The sequence below is a fragment of the Clinocottus analis genome, unplaced genomic scaffold, assembly GCF_023055335.1.
Source record: "Clinocottus analis isolate CAN_PGR_092001 unplaced genomic scaffold, fCliAna1.0.p SCAF_17, whole genome shotgun sequence".
Lineage (NCBI taxonomy): Eukaryota > Metazoa > Chordata > Actinopteri > Perciformes > Cottidae > Clinocottus > Clinocottus analis.
This window is the reverse complement of record NW_027175898.1, coordinates 8,493,283-8,513,808: the sequence shown is the minus strand read 5'-3', so window position 1 is coordinate 8,513,808 and position 20,526 is coordinate 8,493,283. Positions and strand designations below refer to the sequence as shown.

General features: G+C 40.9%; 1 protein-coding gene across 2 annotated transcripts in view; it reads right to left on the bottom strand.

The window, feature by feature from the left end:
- The window catches only part of mboat2a (membrane bound O-acyltransferase domain containing 2a), a 38,895-nt gene that overhangs the window by 2,612 nt on the left and 15,757 nt on the right, over positions 1–20,526 (bottom strand). For both annotated transcript variants that reach the window (XM_068580474.1, XM_068580473.1), the window contains 11 exons: positions 15,880–16,025; positions 11,749–11,826; positions 6,775–6,870; positions 5,946–6,001; positions 4,569–4,623; positions 3,410–3,596; positions 2,593–2,785; positions 1,939–2,042; positions 1,785–1,849; positions 1,372–1,504; positions 501–652 (listed from right to left, as the gene is read on the bottom strand). In XM_068580474.1, coding sequence (XP_068436575.1) covers positions 501–652; positions 1,372–1,504; positions 1,785–1,849; positions 1,939–2,042; positions 2,593–2,785; positions 3,410–3,596; positions 4,569–4,623; positions 5,946–6,001; positions 6,775–6,870; positions 11,749–11,826; positions 15,880–16,025 — 1,265 coding nt within the window. The remainder of the gene's footprint in view (positions 1–500; positions 653–1,371; positions 1,505–1,784; positions 1,850–1,938; positions 2,043–2,592; positions 2,786–3,409; positions 3,597–4,568; positions 4,624–5,945; positions 6,002–6,774; positions 6,871–11,748; positions 11,827–15,879; positions 16,026–20,526) is intronic.

Below are 20,526 nucleotides of genomic sequence, written 5' to 3'. Positions count from 1 at the left end.
TGCCCTTTAACTGTATGCAGTCGTTCATGCTTCCGAGAGGATGAGTCCTAATGGCTTTAGTGATCCCCTGACCTTTCCTCTGCTGCCACCATAAGGTCAACATTTGTGTTAGCATACTGCTGTGGTGATCATGTTAGACATAATGTAAGCATGGTCCTTGCTTGAATACGGCCCACAGCGACGGTGGAGTGGCTCGAGGCTTTGAGTCTTGTTATTCTGTGAACAGCAGTTGTGCATAATAGCTTTGAGGAAGTGGTGCGATTGACGACACTGTATTATGCATCACAATAAGTCATCATTAGGGATAAGCTAGTTATCTTTCATATATGAGGAGAAAAATAAAAATAATTGGTGTTGTAATGATTTTTTTTTTTTAATTGCAGTCTATATTTTCTGTATTAAACTCTGATATTGTGTTTAATGGACTCCAAGGTGTCAACGACACAGCTCGAAGCAATATTTCCTCAATATCAACAAAGTATTCAATCAAACACACAGACCTGTAGAATTTGAGTGAGGGTCCCACAGCGAGTAGGACAAATGGCGCCACTGTGTAGCTGATGGCAACCTGAGTCCCTGCCCACGTGATGACGTCATAGATGCGCTTGTGCGAGTCAGAGCCCTGGAAGTACGGTCTGATGTTCTGTCTTACCTGGGAGAAAAGAAAAACACCCCGCGAGTTGAACTTTCCAACATGAATGACACAAACACATTAAATTGTATCCCAATCATTTTACTAAACAATCAATCAGCCTGCCTACTTCTGCTTATAATCTGCACAAGTCTCTATCGCTTTCCCTCTCTCTCCACCACTGAACATATCTGTGTGGGCAGTGACCAGTAGCTTTGTCGTTTAACTGGGTCAATGGTCTCGTCTTCCTTTATATAAAGAAAAGAAAGTGCCTTCAGGAACTCACCTGCACGACAAGTTTACTGTGCAGTCCTTTGAGTTAATCAACCCTTTGTGAGTAGATTATCAAGAATTACAGAGCGAGTTTCTCCCGTGTAGCACCACTCCACTGTCTCCACATAAATATCCTCCTACTTTTACAAGATTAGAGTGAAGAGGTCTGGTTTAGCACAGATTAGTGGTAATGACCTCACACTTCAACATGAGGCATAATACTTTATCATTATCCCCTTACCCTCCATCAATTAACCATGCTGTGTGTTTGTGGTTCTGCTAAGTAACAGTGGTAAATCTAAAGAGCTCTTTGACAAAATGTCAACAACCACCCTCAATATCGGGATTCATGAGCTGCAATAGCTGCCGGTAATCTACCACTTCATCCATTTGGCTTAATCAGACGATGAAAATCAATCATCTCCAACAATGGGTACTGTATCAACAAAATCAATGTGTGTACTCACTGCACGTGCAGCCATCGTCATGGCAATGCCAGTGAGGAAGGTCAGGTAGTAGCCGGGGTACACCCCGTGCCACATGGCCGACAGCAAGAAGGTGGCAGCCATGGGGTTGATGTGACAGCGCTCATAGCACACCCTGAGGAACACACATCCCGTTTTCGGTTGAAGAAAAAAAATACACACATGGATTGTTGACATAAAACTTGATCACATTATGAAATGCAATCCAAGCCATCAATGTTGGTTTTTGTATTTGAAACAGAATACTTTGCGATTTGTATGAAGTTTCTACATTTATTATGTGGCATTTTGCGACACTTGAGACATTTAGCATACATTTCAGCAACTTTCTGCAGCTAGGACTTCCTCTCACACAAACTGAGCAAGGTACATTATTTAAACTTGTATACTTTTACCTTTTGAGCCAAAGAGCTGTCTGGATATTCCAGTTGTCTAGAAACGTCTTGAAACTGGTGGCGAACTGGAATTAAAACCAAAACAATACACTTTAGGCATTAGTTGAAAAAGGATTTTGCGTGGATATAATAGAGCTAAAAAAAAAAAAAAAACCTCAATGTCCAGAATTCTGAGATTTGATATCAGGTCCCATCGTGGGGAGCCATCTTTGTTGTATCCATTGAAGCCAAATCCGGCAGCGTTGTTGATGGCGTCAGCTGCAGGAGAACGGCACGACAGAACATTTGTACAACGGCAACAGTGAAGGATGTGAACAACTCCATTTCCTTTAAATACATTAGTTTGTGAAACTATGACAGAAACATTTATTGCTGAAGTTTTCAATTTTGCACTAGATGGCACTGTTGCGTCAAGAAATACTGTTAAATAAGAGATGGGAGAAGGGGTGTGTGTGTGTGTGTGTGGGGGGGGGGTGGGGGGGGGGGGTGTTTAGGCTGCAGCTCAACAGACTGCTTGGAAAATAACCACATTCCCTGAACCAAAGACAGTTCAGTGAGTTCAAACTATATAAATCAGCAGTATTATAAAAAACAAAAACAAAGCAGTAACTGTATTGAGAGTCAAGCACTTCGAAGAGATGGAGCAAAGTCTTCAGTCAAGTTAATTATTGACAGAAAAAGAGCAATGAAATTAAATACATCAATCAAAGTAATCAAATAAAGAGGAAAACAAGTATTTGAATGTTTATTTTGGATTTAATATAGAATGCGTGAGAAGAAATGTGTACTCAAGTCACATCACACTTACCAAGGGTCCAGACAAAGTAATACTTTGGCCTCAGAGCCAGCATGGCCAAGTACAGGTAGAGGACCTGCAGATAGAAGGGTGTGGAGCTGACGAAGTCGTCGTTGATGGAGTGCTCCACCGGGAGCAGCTGGGACAGCGACATATAGATGGCCAGTGAGATGGCACATGTACACAGCTTTGAGATGACGTCATTCTGGGTGGAGGTGAGAAAAGAGAGGGATTCAAAGAAGCAGCCTCGTTAAAACCCATTACATAATCTTAGCAAACCACAATAACCACATGAGGAGACATGATGCTCGTGCTTCAAAAAGCCAAGTTAGGTTGATATGAGGTTAACTCAAGTCCTTGAGCATTCTCTCGTGTTTTATATTCAGCAACGTCTGTTCTCCACTCTGTTCCTTCATCTTCTGAGATGAATACACACTCTTGGCGTGTAATTAAATTATTAATGCATTATGCAGTAAGAAAACAGAAATAACCTTGAGGTTTAGACATTTGCGTCATTAAATTCTCAACAATGTCTCAGTTTCAGTTCCTCTAAAGGGAACCGAACGCATTGTAATTATCCTGCACCCCTTCAAACGGCTCCACTGCTGCATGGGCCTTTTTCAAGCATTACCCAAAAAGCGCTTAAAAGAGAACTGCATAGTTTAACATCCTATTTTGTAATATCCTAACCACTCATTCAAGTCCTTTCTTTGAGGATGTAAAGCCTTTCAGGATGTTTTCACCCACCACAGCACAAAATGTAGGTCTATTTTACCACAAGGTTTTGCAGACTTCGCACAATGAATGCACTTCTATTCAAGTGTTGTACCTTGGACGAGGGTTCGCTCTGCTTATACTTCCCGTTCTCCTTGCCGTTGGCGTTCTCCTGGTGGCGCGGCTGGTAGCACGTGCCTTCGATGAAGGCCATGTAGTCGTTGTACGAGCAGGCGGGGCCTGCCAGGATGCCCATGAAGTTACAGTTGTAGCTCAAGTACTCCAGCAGGCTGGGCATCCGCCTTAATGGTCACAGGGAAGAGACAAGAGTATTGGCTTCGAGGGAGAGCGGAAATCAAAAGTTGGTTTCATGTGGTGCCTTAGTGCCCAACCCTCCAATCTAAAATACAGAATAATAGGACAACAGACCAAATTCCATGTGTTGAGATAGCTTCCTGTCCACTGAGAAACCACAATGCTCTATTCCATTGAACTGTTCACAACAAGACCTTGAGTGCTTTCAGACACGGAAGCATATGTGGTCTCTTAACCATCCTTGCTGAATTTAATCTGCCGGGTGAAGCAGCAGTCTAACTGTCTGAGAGGGAGCTCCTGTTTCTACTGCTGATTCCTCACCTTCCCAGTAGCCATCTGAGATTTAGACTCAGAAGACTCGGCTGATTTAGAGGATGTTCATGTTCATGAAATGCAGCTTTGATGCATATCTGTTACGGGCTGGCTAGCTCAGCCTTTTTATATAGTTGCTGTGTTTTACACATGTTCAGTGGATTTTAAAGCTGTGTTGAACAAATTCTGCAAAGATTGTCTCAAAATACAAGTCCTGCTCTCTGCTCTGTATCTTATCTGTTATTTTCAGCAATGTAATCACACATTAACTCCCTGTTAGCTTACAGTAGCAACTCATCTACCCACTCAAATCCTGCTTTCTGACACCGTTTCTGCACATCAGCTGTGCTACCACCTTCAATAGTAACTGTAAGGGAAAGGAATCTGCAGTTGTAATGCAGGACAGATGGACGGCATGACGTTCCTCAAATACAGCTCACATGAGTAGAGAATGTGTGGTTTCCTAGATACAAAGTACCTTACAACTGCTTAACAACAACAGAGAGAGCCTGCAAAGAGTTTCCTGATTTCCTATTCCTATTCATGTGAGTTCATCAATTCTGATTCAAGATCTTGTGATTTTTTTCTTGCGCTTTATTAAATGAACCCATCATCTGAAGCATTAAAAACATACCTGAGTCACATACCTGATAGCTAGGTATTTCTGACTGGGAGTCAGCTGCCCCTCTCGCTTCGTCAAACCTACAGACAGACACAAAGATGTACATGTCACATTATCTATGTAAATGCACACTTGAAAACCATGCTCCAAAAATCAAAAAGGAGGATAATAGTACAGAATATTATGGTGAAACTCTGAAGTTCAAAGTAATGACAAGTGCTGTCTCTCAAGGTTTGCAGGTAGACCAAACCAAAGCTACCCAGTGCCGGGGAGCCTGAGTGAATTTGCTTTAATCAGTCTGCTCTATATTTATAAAAGAGACCTGCGGCTTTGCAACTCATTAAACAGCACACTCATGGCCCTTTGTTGGCATCGTGGGGTACATGTTAGGTTGAGTGTATGGCTCATGGTGCAAGGCTGTGATTAGCGACAAGGCCACAATTAAACCTCTGAACCCAATCAAATGAAGAAAAAGATGATTCATGGAGCAGCTTCACTGTGCCTTGAATAACTCTGAAGTCTTGAGAGCTGCACTACAAGCCGTCTCTCGTTCGAGTGTGTGTGTGTGAGTGAGTGTGTGTGTGTGTGTGTGTGTACAGCAGGCAGGTTTACGGGTGGGACTGTTCTCCGAGTATGGGGATTACAGTCTTAGTTTCTCATAAGTCTAACAGCTGTAGAAGAATCAGTGACCTGAAAAAAAAACAACTTGAAAAGTCGACACTGCCTACACATGCACCCACCAACACACAAACACACAAACACACACACAGCTATTAAAATACTGATTGGGTTGAAGTCGAGAGTATCTTGAGGGGACTTAATTCTCCAAGTGCAAACTAAAAAGCTATGAGTGACACTCATCATCCTCTCATTCTTTAAGCCTCTCGTGTTACAGTACTTGATCACATTTGTTTATTTTAACCTCTATGTCCATCTCTATTTATTTATTGCTCATTAGCTAATTTTAAGTTGTTGCAACCGACAACTTCAGAATTAGCAGGGCACATGAGGTCAACTACATACACAGTACAGTGGTTTATATTTAACTAATAAATGGTTAAAGCGTTGCTATCCAATGTTAAACTGTAGATAGATAGATAGATAGATAGATAGATAGATAGATAGATAGATAGATAGATAGATAGATAGATAGATAGATAGATAGATAGATAGATAGATAGATCATAGTAATTTCTCCATTAAATGACTATTTACACCGTTTGGGTCACTAGTTCATTGTCAGAGCTGACTACATGATCAGAAATGGTGGCCATGTGATCGGCTTGGAACCTCAAAAGAGAACTGAATCACTTTCATTTCACTTTCTTACACACACACACACACACCCACACCCACACCCACACACACACACACACACACACACACACGAGGCTTGTCTTACCATCATGTATTTCAAACGCCAAACAGGTAATCTTCTGTGTTATAACCATCATGGGCCTGATAAAGCGCATCAAATAAAATAAAAAAAAGTCATGTTAATAATGAACATTTCAAAACCGCTGCACTCATGTTAACAAACAAGCAGCTCATCACAGGGTTTTGCCTGAAAAATATATGTTTACATGCCCAAACCAATGATTGTTAATTTTTCAGTTTTGAGGAGCACATATTTAGGTTTTGGTGGAATCATGTAACTACTGGTTTTAGATGCTAATTCAACCACATTGGAAAGTTTCCTTTAAAATAATTGCAGACTGTTTTGAACTTCCTGTCCATTTCTTCTTCTCAAATATTGCACGGTGCTATTATTATGCTTTGTTTCATCAGCAAGTACAAGGTCTTGACATGAAAACTGCATCAAGATAAGCAACAAAGTCAAAACAAGCAACATGCCAGCGATTTCCTGGTCTTTTAAAGAAATAAGAGGGACATTTTGAAACATCCGTACCAAGCACAATTTGCTATAAGGGTCACAGGAAAGCATGAATTTTCTGAGGAAGGGCAATGTTTGTTTAGAGAGGTAAATATCTGGCTTCGCAGAGGCAGTTTGGGAAGCATTGGGTTGCCTAGCAGCTTGCCACCCCCACCGTGCTGCGAGTGCAGTCTGTCTGCTTGGATTGTCAGACGGGGTAGTGGAGTCATATCCAATGTTCCCTTGACTCCTACTGGTAACTTCTGTTTTTTATTCAAATTAAGACCAATGGAGGTCTTTTGTGTTTTTATTAAGAACCGAAATGATTCCAAAGAGCTCTGATCTTAATGTAGCTTACCCTGTGAAATCTGCAGAGTACATGCCGTAGTCAAACACGTAGACTCGTGTGACCTGACATGAGATCAGGTAGCCAAGCGTCACAATAAAGCAGTACCTGGGCAGAAAAGAGAAGAAAAACTGAAATTAGAGCGCTCAATGATAAATAAATAAATGACAGTCTTGGTGCACATGGATTGACTCTACACAGTGCAATGGAGCTTTTCAGGCAGGGCATTTCAATGCATTCATTTTTAATCTGATAGTTCTTAAGTATGTCCCTTTGCCCTCATATCTGACTTTTTTACAGTACAGTAAAAAAAAAAAAAAAAACAGAGACATGGGCACTACAGCAGAAAGAGAAGGGAGAGGGGGTCAAACATTGGACAAAAGAGCCGAGGAGGCTCCAATACTGTGTCAGGGTCAGTGGTTGAAGACAGAGGACAACTAAAGCCCGTTGTACAAAGCTGTTGCAGAGTCAGCCCAAGTCAAAGCTAGCTAGCTAGCCAGCCCTCCTCTGTTGCCAACAATAAGAGGATTGTGCCGCTTCGTGAAGAAATACAAAACACCAGCTCGAGCGAGGCCGCGTTGCCGATAAGAGACAATGGGATCTCTTGATCCTGGGAGCCTACTGTGTCTGCCGTCCAAGACGCTGCCAAGACATCGTCCGATCTCTACTGCCAAGCATATATTACACTGAATAAAGTTAACCTCTCACACGTCTGCTATATGAATTCATTTTCGAACCTTTCAAGATCTTTCTCAGTCTCTAAAAACTATGATAAAGATGACACACTACTACCAATCACAGAACCCCCAGAGGAGGCAAAGGAGGAACTGTGAAGAGGAGATAATTATAATGCAATTCTGTTATGTGCTCCGAGAGTCCTGCGTTTGTATCCAACCCACACTTGGCATGTTTTCAGTGTACGCATCATTGTTCAGAATATTGCTTCAATGGGAGACTACATAGTTCTTTACAAAGGCGTCCACACACCCATACCATCCTAAATGTGCTCCATGGACACAACCACCAACACTAGTTCACTGTTTTTAGTAGTTTTTAATAGATTCTTCTTCTTTAAAATTGATAATCAGAGACGAGGAACAATGATCCAGAGAAGTTGAGGTTCTGTTTCATGCGCACCAACAGTTCGGCTATAGAGCACACCTTCAAAGCTTTCTGTACCGGACAACCTAAATGGTATTCATGTTTCCTTTTGCCTTTCCAGAGATGTAGAACAACAGCCGTTTCCAGTAACAACAGAGGACAGTTTGAGAAAATATGAGAAATAAACTATAAAACAGTAACAGAACTGCACAGTGGTTTGAGTGGGAGTTAAAGCCAAAAGCTCATTTCATCAGTATCCTCTCAGGTTCACCTTAAAAACTAAAGAGGGAACCAGACCGTCACAAAATGTTTTTAACATGGTTAGCATAGCTGTCTCAAATGTCCAAAGCCGACAAGGCAAAAATGCAAGTGCATACACAGGAAGTTTTTTTTCCCTGTTCACTGGTGTGTAAATACACCGGGGAAAAGAAACACCTGAACAAAAATCCTGCCTATGGACTCAAGTGTCTTGCTTACGATTGGGCTTTACTTAAGTCAACATTTTCCTGAAGCAAGTGAAATGTTCCTGCTTCAGATCAGTCCAGCGCCGTCAAAACAAGGTGAACAGAGTGTATGATTTGCACTAAAAACAACAGAAATAATACTGCCGACAAAGACCAACACCAGATTATATGACGTCAACTAGACCTTTCAGTAGTGCAAGAAAGCGTTATATTTTTCTGTTGGCTCAACTAACATTCTCAATCCATAGCAACAACCCTATTTCACCAAGATCAGCTTTCTAACTGGCAGTACAAAGCTGCAGTTATACGTGAGGATAGGGGCTATATGTGCTGCCGCAGCTATTGCAGCAGGCCCACCAGGGATTCTGTCTTTATCCTCCTCTGATTTGTGTTTGTGTAATTCACAGCTCTGATGGGGGAGTTTCATTTCCACTCAAAGTATTGGCTGAAACCCCTCCCTCACTGAAGACAAGGAGACACATAGGTATGGATACACGTTGTAGATGAGGCAATGAAAGATGAAAAACACTGTCTATTAATAAATGTCTGAACACCCCTAGACCTCTCTTTAAGGTTGTGTACACATGATAAATGCCTGGAGGCACGCTTCAAAAGCTTGCTCAAATGCATACGCAGATCCAGAGGAAGTTTCCATCTGTTCAGCAGGCGACAGAGTCAGTAATTTGTTCACTTATCACCGCCAGGTTCACAGCCAGGCTTTCACACCAAAACTAGTACAAAAGGTGATACCCAATTATTCACAGTCCAATTAATTGCATACTTATGCTAACAGATAGAATACATGCTCTCCATTTCATCATGAACTCGGGCCCTCCTGAGGTGGAGCTGGCTGCAGGTGGAGTTGGCGATGTCTAAAACCTGGAAGAACCTCAGACAGCTCGAGTGCAGGGCTCATGTGCTGGAGAGGGCGTGGTCTGCCGGGCTCAGACCGCAGGAGTCTGAAGATCCTAACTAATTATTATTATTATTACTATAAGATGTGCAAAATAACGGCACATCACACACTACGGGATATTATCGAGCGAGAAGGAGCAAAGTACCACCTAATGTGATCGCTTTCACGTGATCTTTTGGGGAAGCAGATGTAAAAAAAATAAATAAAAAAAAAATTAAATTTAAAAAACCAAGACTGGGTTGATGAAACGACTTGTTGTAGAAGTGCTTTGATTTTATCTGTATTCAGTCTGTTTTAATAATTACTAATCAAAAGTAGTATGTTAGACAACATCAGCCTCAAGGGTTGGATTGTTTTTTGGTGTTGCTTGGAAACAGCATGAGATGCCTGCGTCTCTCAATGGCTGTTGTGGACCCATTTGCTAAGCATTGATGTAATCAGATTTTTACTCATCATCAAACATATCTTTCTGGGGGGGTCCCTGCATTATTTCTTGTGAATTACATTTTTCTTTTTTTTTTCCTTTTACACGCTTTTATGGTTACAACCAGTAGGCATGTCACAGGGGTGTGCAAATAGACATTGATTAATTTTAAGAGTCAAAAGTCCAAACATTTGAGAACTACTGACCTAGAAAAATAACCACTTGCCATGCTACACATTTGCTGAATCCAACAAAGAACATCCTTTAAGAAAACCATGCGAGCTAGGTCATCGAGTACAATATTCACTTGAAAAGAATATTTACATCAAGCTTGATAGCACATATGGACTTATTTCTTCAGCAGTCTGATTAATTATAATTGTATAATGGTTCTTCCTCAGTATCAGTTGAGGGGGGCCCGTGCATCACAGCCCAACCAGCAGGCTGTGCAGCGTTCAGTGGGTAAGCGTCTAGAAGAGCATTCCCTGCCTGCTCACCACAGCTGAACTGTCAAAGAGAGTGAGGGAGGGGAAGAGTCAGAGATCCAGGAGAATAGCATGAAATATGATGCCTCGCCTCTGAACAAAGTGGTCAGGTTGAGCCACACCAAGCTGGGTTCACATTCACAGTCACTCGCATAGTCCAGAAAAAGAGCTTTTAGCAGTTCCATAAAGCTGTCACACTGCACTCACTCACTCGCCCCCGAGGGTCGGGTATCTGAGCGAAAGAGCAACAAATAGAGAACACAAGTCCTGCCCCAGTGTACGGGCCCTGGGAGTGGTCAGGGCATGTTCCTAAAGTGGAACAAGTCTCAAGTGTTATTGGAGGTAAACAAGTGTATAGTGAGAACTATAGTCAATCATTCTATCGCTACTTAGCAGGAGTATCATTATCAAGGCTTACAGCATGTATGCCAATACTATAAAGTAGACCAACATGTAAACAACAGACATCTCGGGCTTACATTGGCAGATTCTTCTTTTTCTTTTTACAGTGAACATGCAAACAACCAAACAGAGACAATCATAAACACGCAAATAAAAAGGGTAAGAAGCGCAGTTCAGTTCAGATTCCTGTGTATATGAATGTACATATGTGTATAATGTCTTAGCCATGACTATCTATGCAACCATCTCATGTGTAGTTCAGAGAGCAAAGGCCATGGGTTAAACAGTGAGTCACAAAAAAAGCACACGGCCCTAGTTAAATCACAACCTTCTGCTGGAAAAATAATTAATTTGTTATACAAAACCTGGGGCAGTGGGTTCAACGATCTATGCAAACATGAATATGTCAGTGTGCCCTGCCTCTCTTCCTCTTTACCCCCAAGCTGCACCGTCATCCAGGAGGGCGGAGAATGCGATGACGGTGTGTTGGTTTGGCCGTTTATTTTTTGTTTCTACAGTACAAGGGAGCAGCTTATCTCTCTACATATACAAGGGACAGAGCAGCACCTTAATGCTGTGTGCAAAGGGTTAAACCTCCAGGAACAATGCAAGGTGACTTCAAGTGGGAAACACTGCTATATGTTTAAAGCCATATTATAGTGTGGATAAACATGTCCAGTGTGTTACTGTAGGACGCTGTCATTGGGCTTTTAATCCTTTTTTCTGAGGGTAGTCATTGTAGTGCTTTGTTACATCTATTTAAAAGTGTTCTCCTCAATGGGAACATCCTTGAATTTTGGTAAAATATAACAAAGACAATTAGTGTATGCATGTTCGTGTGTCATCATGAGCCATGGTCACAGATGGAAGCCCTAGAGCAGAATCATCATCGTGGTCCTGACCCAGGCTTGTATGCCTTAAAAACTACAAAACAACAGATGATGAGGCGAATACAAGATTGGTCCATAGTTAACCACAATTTAACATCTAAATCTGAAATCTGACAACATTTTGGCTTCCTGGCTTTGACAAATATCTTTGTCATGCATCTACTTACTCTTTTGAGGTTTGTTGTTGTGGGGAATGACGAAGCCTTTCTACGATTGTGTATGAATCTGACACTTCCAGGAACCATGAGGTCAATAACCTTGGCGGGTTTTTTTATTACATTTTGCATTTCATTGAGGCACTTACTTGTGCATGTGCTCCAGCCCAGCGAAGACCATCACACTGTAGGACAGACCGCTCTGCACCAGAAAATGGAGAGAATACCTGTGGAAAGACAAACGCTATGAATTACTTTACTGATCTCATATTATACTTTTAACATTTTCATTGTGATTTACTTAGAGAAAAACGTCCTTCAAAACGTAGGCTCCTTCCTGATAATAGACTATTACAACACATAGTGTTATTTTATTACCATCCTCTCCGTCCTTCGTCATACCATAATGTCATTAGAAAGAGGAAACAACGGCATGATGAAACCAGTCACACCATAAGCCATGTGAAGCCAGACCTTTGTAACCAGTAATGTATCATGAGCAGTCACAGGGCAAGACTACACTATGGTCCTAATTGATTCCCATGTCTTCTGACATCGCACCATCACAGTGACTTGTGCATACATGTGTGTGTTGGTCTAAGTCTTGTCCACCTCTCTCCCTCCCCGTGAAGCACACACACGCACAAACTCAACAGCAGCAGCAGCTACCAGACAGGTCTTTGAAGGGCACAGTGTGTAGTGCTACCAACGTCAGGCCCTCCAGGAGAGGAGCGATGCCACACTGTGTTAGTATTGAGTCAACAAAGAGCGCAAGGGCATCAAGGGTTGGCAGAGGAGCGCAAGCTGGGTGAATGAAATAACTGCTCAGCAAATAAAATGGGTAAGCATACAGTGATATCTGACAAAGGGGGAGGAAATGTATATCTTAAGACTTTATTAACTTCTGAAGGTTAGCCCGAAATGTATCAAACAGACATGATCTGTAAACATGTCCACGAAAGGTCAAATGAGCTCAGGTCCCATTGACAGAAGAATGTTTCAATTGTTCATTTGTTTTCTCCAGGGACATTCACAAACAAGCGTGTGCGTCTGACAGAGGGGATGCAACCTAAAATAAACCAACACGCTGCAGCATCAGTGAGGCAGATCCTCTGGGGCTGCAACCAGGTGCCCTCTAAGAAACAACAGTGCCTGTGCAACGAAAGCTAAAAATAGTGTGCGCGTGTGTCATGCATTTCCCAAGCACAAGCTGCACTAACAGAAGCTGTTTGGGATCTTATAAACAAGTAGTTACTGTGCCCTTCCTAAGAAGAAGTTTATCAAATAATTTAATCTGTCTTTTTGAACCTATCTTTAGTTTAATACCAATTATATAGTTTAGTATTGTCAAATCAGACATTTATGTGATGAAAACACTATTATTCCTGTAATTAGTGTCTAACTTGAGATAGTTAGCTTACAGCACTGTGCCAAACACAATAATTACAAAGAATATACTGTTTTAAATGTATCTGCTCATATATATTTAAAGGAGCTTGTACTCTTTTAATTGCTTAAGTACATAAAACGCTTGGGCAGACTTTCACAGACACATATTTATTGATTGTTTGGCTCAACTGAACAAAAAGGATGTCAAGATGTTAAGATGGATGTATTTCTCAAATTGAGGATTGATCTGAAACAAAGTTAGGAAGAAGATCACAAGGAAAAAAAAAACTGGCATTTTACTTGTCATTTGACTAATTCAATGTTTCAGTTCCTTATTTATTTATTTTTTTAAACACGTGTGTGCTGTGTTGAGTCGTGGTGACAATTTCTGATTGCAGGTATTGGCAAACCATCTTCATAATCCCATAATCCAGTTCACAGTATGAAGGAGCTGAAGGCACCGACATCTACACCTCTATTTATCTTCCTCGCCTACTTGAGACTTGTTTTTCTCATGCGTGCAAATTCATTAAAAAAATGAGTTAAGGAAGAAAGGCATTGGAAATATTTACCTTTACACTACAGCAAGGTATCGTAGTGAATAGTTTTTTTAATGGATTCAAACATTTGAAACATACTCGCAGAGGGGCAGGATCGCCTCTTTTTAAATGGGAATTTATTTTAAACAATAACTGATGTGTAGAATAAGTGTCTCTTTCGTGTGAGACTGGCATGCCATGCTTAAACCAGAAAATAGTCTTGAGTTGAATGAAGTCTACTCCGTCACCTCTCCCAGCCACAACAAATAACATGAAGCCAAGCCAACTGCCAGTTGGCATCACGTCTGATAAGGTGATGAAATGAAAAGATATCACTCATTACCCAATGACCAGGTAACGTTTCACCGGGTTAGCATTTTTCCACTATCTAGATGTCTGGCTAATGTTTACAAGGTTTGCCATCCAACAAAACACACAGAGACACACAAACAAAGAGAGACACACACATACAGTTTGAAAGGCACTCTGCCAGAGGTACAGTGGGTTGTCTATTACAGGGCAATAGCTTTATAATTGGATATCCGTTACTGCTCGATCGACCCATTTGCTTTGGCGAGGATGAAGAGAATGAGGTTAGGGTGAGGCAGGATGAGGGGATGGGCAGTGAGAGGGACGGCAGAACACAGAAGGGGAAACGAGGATGATGACAAGGAACAAACAAGGAACCGGGTGTAGGATGATGACAGGAGAACAAAGCAGAAGAAGACACAGCAAACTCAATAGAGTGACTAATAATCTAAAAATAAGACAATTCCTGTCAAAGCTTTGCATATTAAAAATATTACTTTAAACAACTATCACCAATTAATATAATGAAAAGTGAAAGATAATTGGCAGATTAATTGACAATGAGAATAATTGTTGTTGCTCTACTAAAAACTCAGTTACTCTGTTAATCCCTTCATGTTGTTAATCATTGTATTCCCACAAAATTACCAACAAAATCTGGACAAACTGTAGGAATAATGTTAGTGATTCATTTCAGACTATTAAGAAATATTAGTTAAACACATTACATTTAGCTGCCGTTTTCATGTAAAGTGACTTACAATAAGTGCATTCAACCATGAGTACAAATGTAGAACAAGAATCAAGAAAGTACAATTTCTTCAAAAAGTTAAACTACAAAGTGCTATAAGTAAGCGCCATTTACTGAAAATGCTACTACTGCACCGCTTTCCCTATTCAAGGTGTAATGATTATTAACACTTTAAAGCAGTCTATTAAGCGCTTAGTCAAATTAAATGACACAATTAGCCTATTTGCTAATACATATTTCTGTTGCATTATTCTTCTTCAGTTCAAACATCTATCACTCATTACAAAAAACTAACAATTTCATTCAAAATAAGTATATAATCATAATTAGATATTATGAATGCGATGTGCCCTGATATTTTTTTTCTTCATTTGACTAATGTATCAGTTTTATCATTCACACATTCTGCTCAGGTAACATATCATTATGACACAATGTGTGCAGTCTGTTCTCTCACGAGCTGCTGGTCCTTACACATGTGAAGCAGAGTTCACATATTTAGCGTGTTAGCTGCTAATGCAAGCAAGCCAGGGAAACGTTAGCTTTGGGGTTCCCTCTACGTCAGCCCACTTTGGAGCCAAATTGAGTGCAAATATGGTATTCACAATTCAGTCTCCACAGATTCAGTCTTTTGTACCATGATTATATAGCAATGACCTTCATGCAGTGCAGTTACAAATCATTTTTGCCAAGAGGGCGTGACATTTTTCTTTGATTAAACAGAAAGATGTATCAAGAAATAATGTAAAATAAAAAAATATTTTTCAATATCAATTAATCTGCCCTTTTTGGTTGATGAATAAACACAAAATAGTGAAAAATCCCTATCATGATTTCCTAAAGCCCAATGTGATGAGAAGCTTAAAACCCCCACATTTGAGAAGACAAGATTTGCTTAATAAACTATTCAAAAGTCAACTATTAGATAAATCGACCAATTGTTTCAGATGTAGCTGAAAAGAAGCATTCTGGAAATATCGGAAATCACTAAGTGAAGCAGAAGTGCACACTTCATTATGTAACATTTCCTTTCATTGCATAACATTACATGACATTTCAAACCCCAATAAACGAACCTTAAGATTAACAACATCCTTACAAACGATCCAGCAGCATAGTTATGTATTTACAATAGCCAATGGACATGTTCCACAGTCTGCGGCAAAGGGATCCCACTAAAATATTATTGAAGGAATAAATTCTGAGAAAGTAAGAAGGGAAGGAAGGAGCAGAGTATAAAAGGACAGTGATGACAAGAAAAGAGCTGCGGGCTAGACAGTGGAGTGACTCACCAGCCAAAGCAGAAGAGAGCCAAGTAGAAGCCCAGCAGAGTGGCCACCACATGTCTGATGAAAGGACTGGTCTTACTGGGGTGGAGGTAGAGCCGAAACCACACTGCCATTAGCAGGGCGAACAGCTGACATGCCACAAAGTTAACCTACACGAGGGACAAAAAAACAAAACAATGTTACAGATAAAATCAGACGGAATCCAAAAAGTCTGTTGCAGCAGGTCCTTTGCCAAGGTCTGGTACAGAGGCGATTAGTATTGTGAATGCTCAACAAGGTAAATTCAGCATGAGTGGTTTGGAAATAGTTTGAATAAATATAGGCACCCTAAGGTGCGAATAAAAATCATTGGCATTGCTAATGAAAATATGAATGACTGCCACCATCATACAGTAGTTATCCAGAGGGACACCGGTTAAAATTGTTTATAAAATCTTAACAGAAACTTTAGCTTGCAAGCTAACTTCTTTCGCACAGTCAGACTTTTTTTTCACGATTGTTTACTTTAAGATTGGAAAAAATTACAAATAAAAACGTCCTTGTAAGTACAAAGTCGGGTGCAAATGGGACTATCAAGGGAAGTCAAGTGTTCTGACTGCTGTATCACTGTATTAATACTTAAAAGACAAGGTGACTAAAAATGGAAACCATATTTTTAGTTTTGGCAACCAAAAGCTGAAGCCTGCTTTCCACTCTGAAAACCAATTTAAAAAGTAAGTATTTGTATATAATGTTATAAAACTGGTAAAGCTAGGGTTGAGACTGTGTTTCATCTCCTAATGTCTCCAAATGGCACTCGCAAAGAGGCTTTACGCTAGACAATAGTGAGATTGTACTGGATCCATCAAGGGGAGGAGAATGGGAACCTCTCTGTTTGATTACTAACACTTTATCTCCCCTCATTCTGAACCATATGGCGAAAGATAGAAATGGGGGACATATACATTTTGTCCTACTAGTGGCGGGCCATGCGCTTTAGACTTAGGCTTTCTGGGAGTTCCATATAGTCCGACTGGGGGGGAGGGAGGGGAAGAGTGTCCCAGGAGTTACTGTCACAGACCGACCCACTCAATACACGGCGCGTTCATACAGTCCACCATGTGTGGACAGCAGACACCCGACCCACGAAGCCACTTCATCCACCAGCGAACGCCCCCGCCGAGCAACGCACAATTACGCAGCGCCGCTCGGTCGGCTGGGCGCACCGCGGCGCATAACCCTCCGTAACCCTCTGTGGGAAAGGGGTCATCAGTTATTCCAGTAAGTCCTGAGGTTCTAGGTTTGAGATTCTAGCTTCACTGACCAATCACATCGCATGTTATTGGTCATGCGGGCCCTGTGACAAATCAGACGTGCAGACACACCAGAAGGCCGTTTCATGTATTTTAACCAGACTAGTCTTCCATAGAGGAAGACAGGTGAAATGTCATTGTCAAAAAATGCTGTTAAATGCTGGAACAGATGAAGACAGCTGTGCAATGAGAGAATAAGCTAACAGGGAAAAATATTTATAATACATGTAGTCTGTTTGTGACAAACAATTACATTATAAAATAGGTATAACTTTTAATATCTATCTTTAATAAAAAAAAATAGCTATAACTTTGTGATTCTGTTCAGGCCAACAGAGAAGCATTAGAAGGCCCTGACGGCCCGCCACTGTGTCCTACTAATCTGAGGGGATCGTGACGCCCTTTGAATTTGATTATCTTTAAGGCAATTTGATTAATCCACCATCATGTCCACAGCCTACCTCTGTGTAGACGGTTTATTACTCACTGACATCGTTGCTGTGGGTAACACATAGTGTTTGTGAATATGTCTGCATATGTCCTCTCAGCAAATAAACAGTGATGGGTCTGGGATGTTTGCTGTTAATGTTGCTATCAGGGAGATGTGTCCCGTGTGACTTGGCTATCCATCACTCTCTTCATCAATCCACACGCACACAAAATAAAAGCCATTGGGACCGTTTGTAGGCGGTTAACTTCCTTATAAACTGCACTGGCTTAGACTCACTGAGGTTCAATATTGCAGTAAAGTCTAGCAGTCGAGTAATGTTATTAATTACAAAGCATCGAGATTCGAGAGCTAATAAATAAGTAATTAGTAAAATTGAACAACTTGATGCTTCATGCACACTTGTCTCAGCATAGAAAAAGCAGATTTCTATCGCCAGATGATGAGTGACAACTTTGTTAGGCTCATTTTCTGGAACAAGAATAGCATTAAAGAAGGAATTAAAGATATACTGGTTCAAGAAAATCAGCTGAACAGCTTCTAACGATCCCTCTGCCTCAGTCTCAGCTGCTAAGAAGAAGAACAAACTACCAAGCTTACTACCCCCCCTCCGAGCATTGACCACACTTTATTGTCCCACTGTGTGTTGTCACCATACCAACTAACAACAATCACCCTTTTTCCTTTGTTCATCAAATGACTAGGATTAACAATTCAATGTCCATTCGACTCCCTTTCCATTTCTATGACCTATGATCTCACTTTACAAATGCAAATACGCATCCAGAGATAACACACAGGGCCAATATGAGTGATTGCAATGCAAGAGCTGTTGATATCACCTCACATTTATGGTTATATATTGGTCAATGACTGTGAACATCTTTTTTAAAACCCTGTCTAAATGACAAGAGTAGTAAAGGCCTGATTTGGAAAAGAGAAGCTGTAAGTGAACACTAGACACCGGACTAACTGGAAAAGAACATCACACTAAATACTGGAAAAGGTGAAACGAACGCTCATCCACTAAGAACCCTTCATGTTTGTTTGATGTCCCGTTCAGTGATGCACGTCTGAAGGCACAATGGCCCGTCCATGTATATAGGTCATGTTAACAGATCCGTCTGGCCAGTAAGCAGTGAAAGGCTACAGACACCAAGAAGAGCTGCTTCCATTATCTATGGATCCTGCATGATTAATGAGAGAGAAAGAGGGACGGATATAGCCTGAAGTATGTAGGTCCTGTAGTCTGCACGACTCACAGATTAAACAACAAATCATCTGCAGCATTAGCCTGAGTGTATCATATCAGATGGCATTTGGCAGCGAATGTTGGGATTTTTGTATACATGAATACACACACTGAGACACGCGCACACACACACACACACACACACACACACACACACACACAAAGCACTTCAATAACAGGAGCCAGCCTCTTTTGTTCTGTTTCTGTCATGGCTGGTATTGCTAAAGCAAAAGCAAACAATGGCCAATCATCATCACTGGCCATTGTTTGCTATTAAGGTGTGTCATTTTAACTGCAAATAGGGCTTTTTATGGTATCTACAAGCAAACTACCAGTACATTTGGCTGTTGTGGATCAAAGGCAAACAACCCAACTGACAGTAAATGTTAGTGATTATACAGACTGGCAGGTCCAACATTCAACCATGAACGATCCAGTCAGCAGGCCTGGCTTTAGCCTCCATTGATTTCATCCTCCTCCTGTGAATATATGAGTGTTGTGCTGATTCACTTTGCACAATCTTTAGTAGAAGAAATGTGACAAAATTAGACCGAGGTTCAACTGCAAATTGCACCCTCCCCTTTTAAAAGAGCTAAAATTAAATATGATGCCCTGGTAATGACAATGTGTCACATCAAAAAGACTTCCTCCGGCTAACCCTTCTCATGTGAGCCTCTTTTTAAAAAACAGCATTCAGCCAATCCACAGCTTTGGATGTCATTTCACGCTGCGATTACCTCAGGCAGCTCTCTTAGTGGAGAGGGCATTGGTGGTTGGTTGAACGAGAAGAAAACTTGCCAGCCTGTGTGCCTGCACCCATAATGACTGACTGGCTCAATTGTAAACTACCAAACACATCAGACCCATTATAGCCACGGATTTATCAATGTGAGCCACAGAGGCAGAAATAGACTGCAACTGTCAAATAGTGAGATGATTACAGACATCTCACTCTTTGAATCAAGCTTTTCCTGTGCATATTCATAAAGCAGAAAAATTAATATCTTACAAAGCAGCCTATGTTATTGCAAGAATCAAAATTAGGGCTTATAAACTTGATGAACTCCATATTCTGTCCTGAGAGTGAACAATCAGACACTCCCTGGCTGTCAACACATTGCTTTGTAAGGAAGGAATTTAATGTGTGGGAGTGGAAGGGCGTGTCAGAGGAACTGTATTGTCCAAGGCCGCAGCAAAGTCGAGCTGTGGGTAAACAGGCTACCTGGAAGCTGATTGTGTGGCAAACGTTCTGAGTTAGCAATGCATCAACTGTTCATTATCTGTTGTTAAGCATGTAATACGAACAATAATATTGCAGCAGTTGACTTTAAAGTTGCAACATTTCAATAATGAAAAAATTAAAAAAATGACTGTTCAATACAGTAAAATCGCCCGTGATCTGGAACAAAATTCGACTCCCAAGCACTTGTAAAGTTGTTTCAGTCAGTAATGAACAGATAAACCAGTTGGTAATCAGCAGTTACAATTACAAGTTTGCTTTACTACGTTATTCCAAGCTCCATTTAAAAACTCATGATCAAGATGCATGTGAGCATACAGGGCAAGCACACTGTGTGAACAAGCGTATCAGGAACAGCGAGTGCTCGCTAACTGTCCACTTGAATTAGAATCCACACAAAAACTATCCCTTTTAAAAC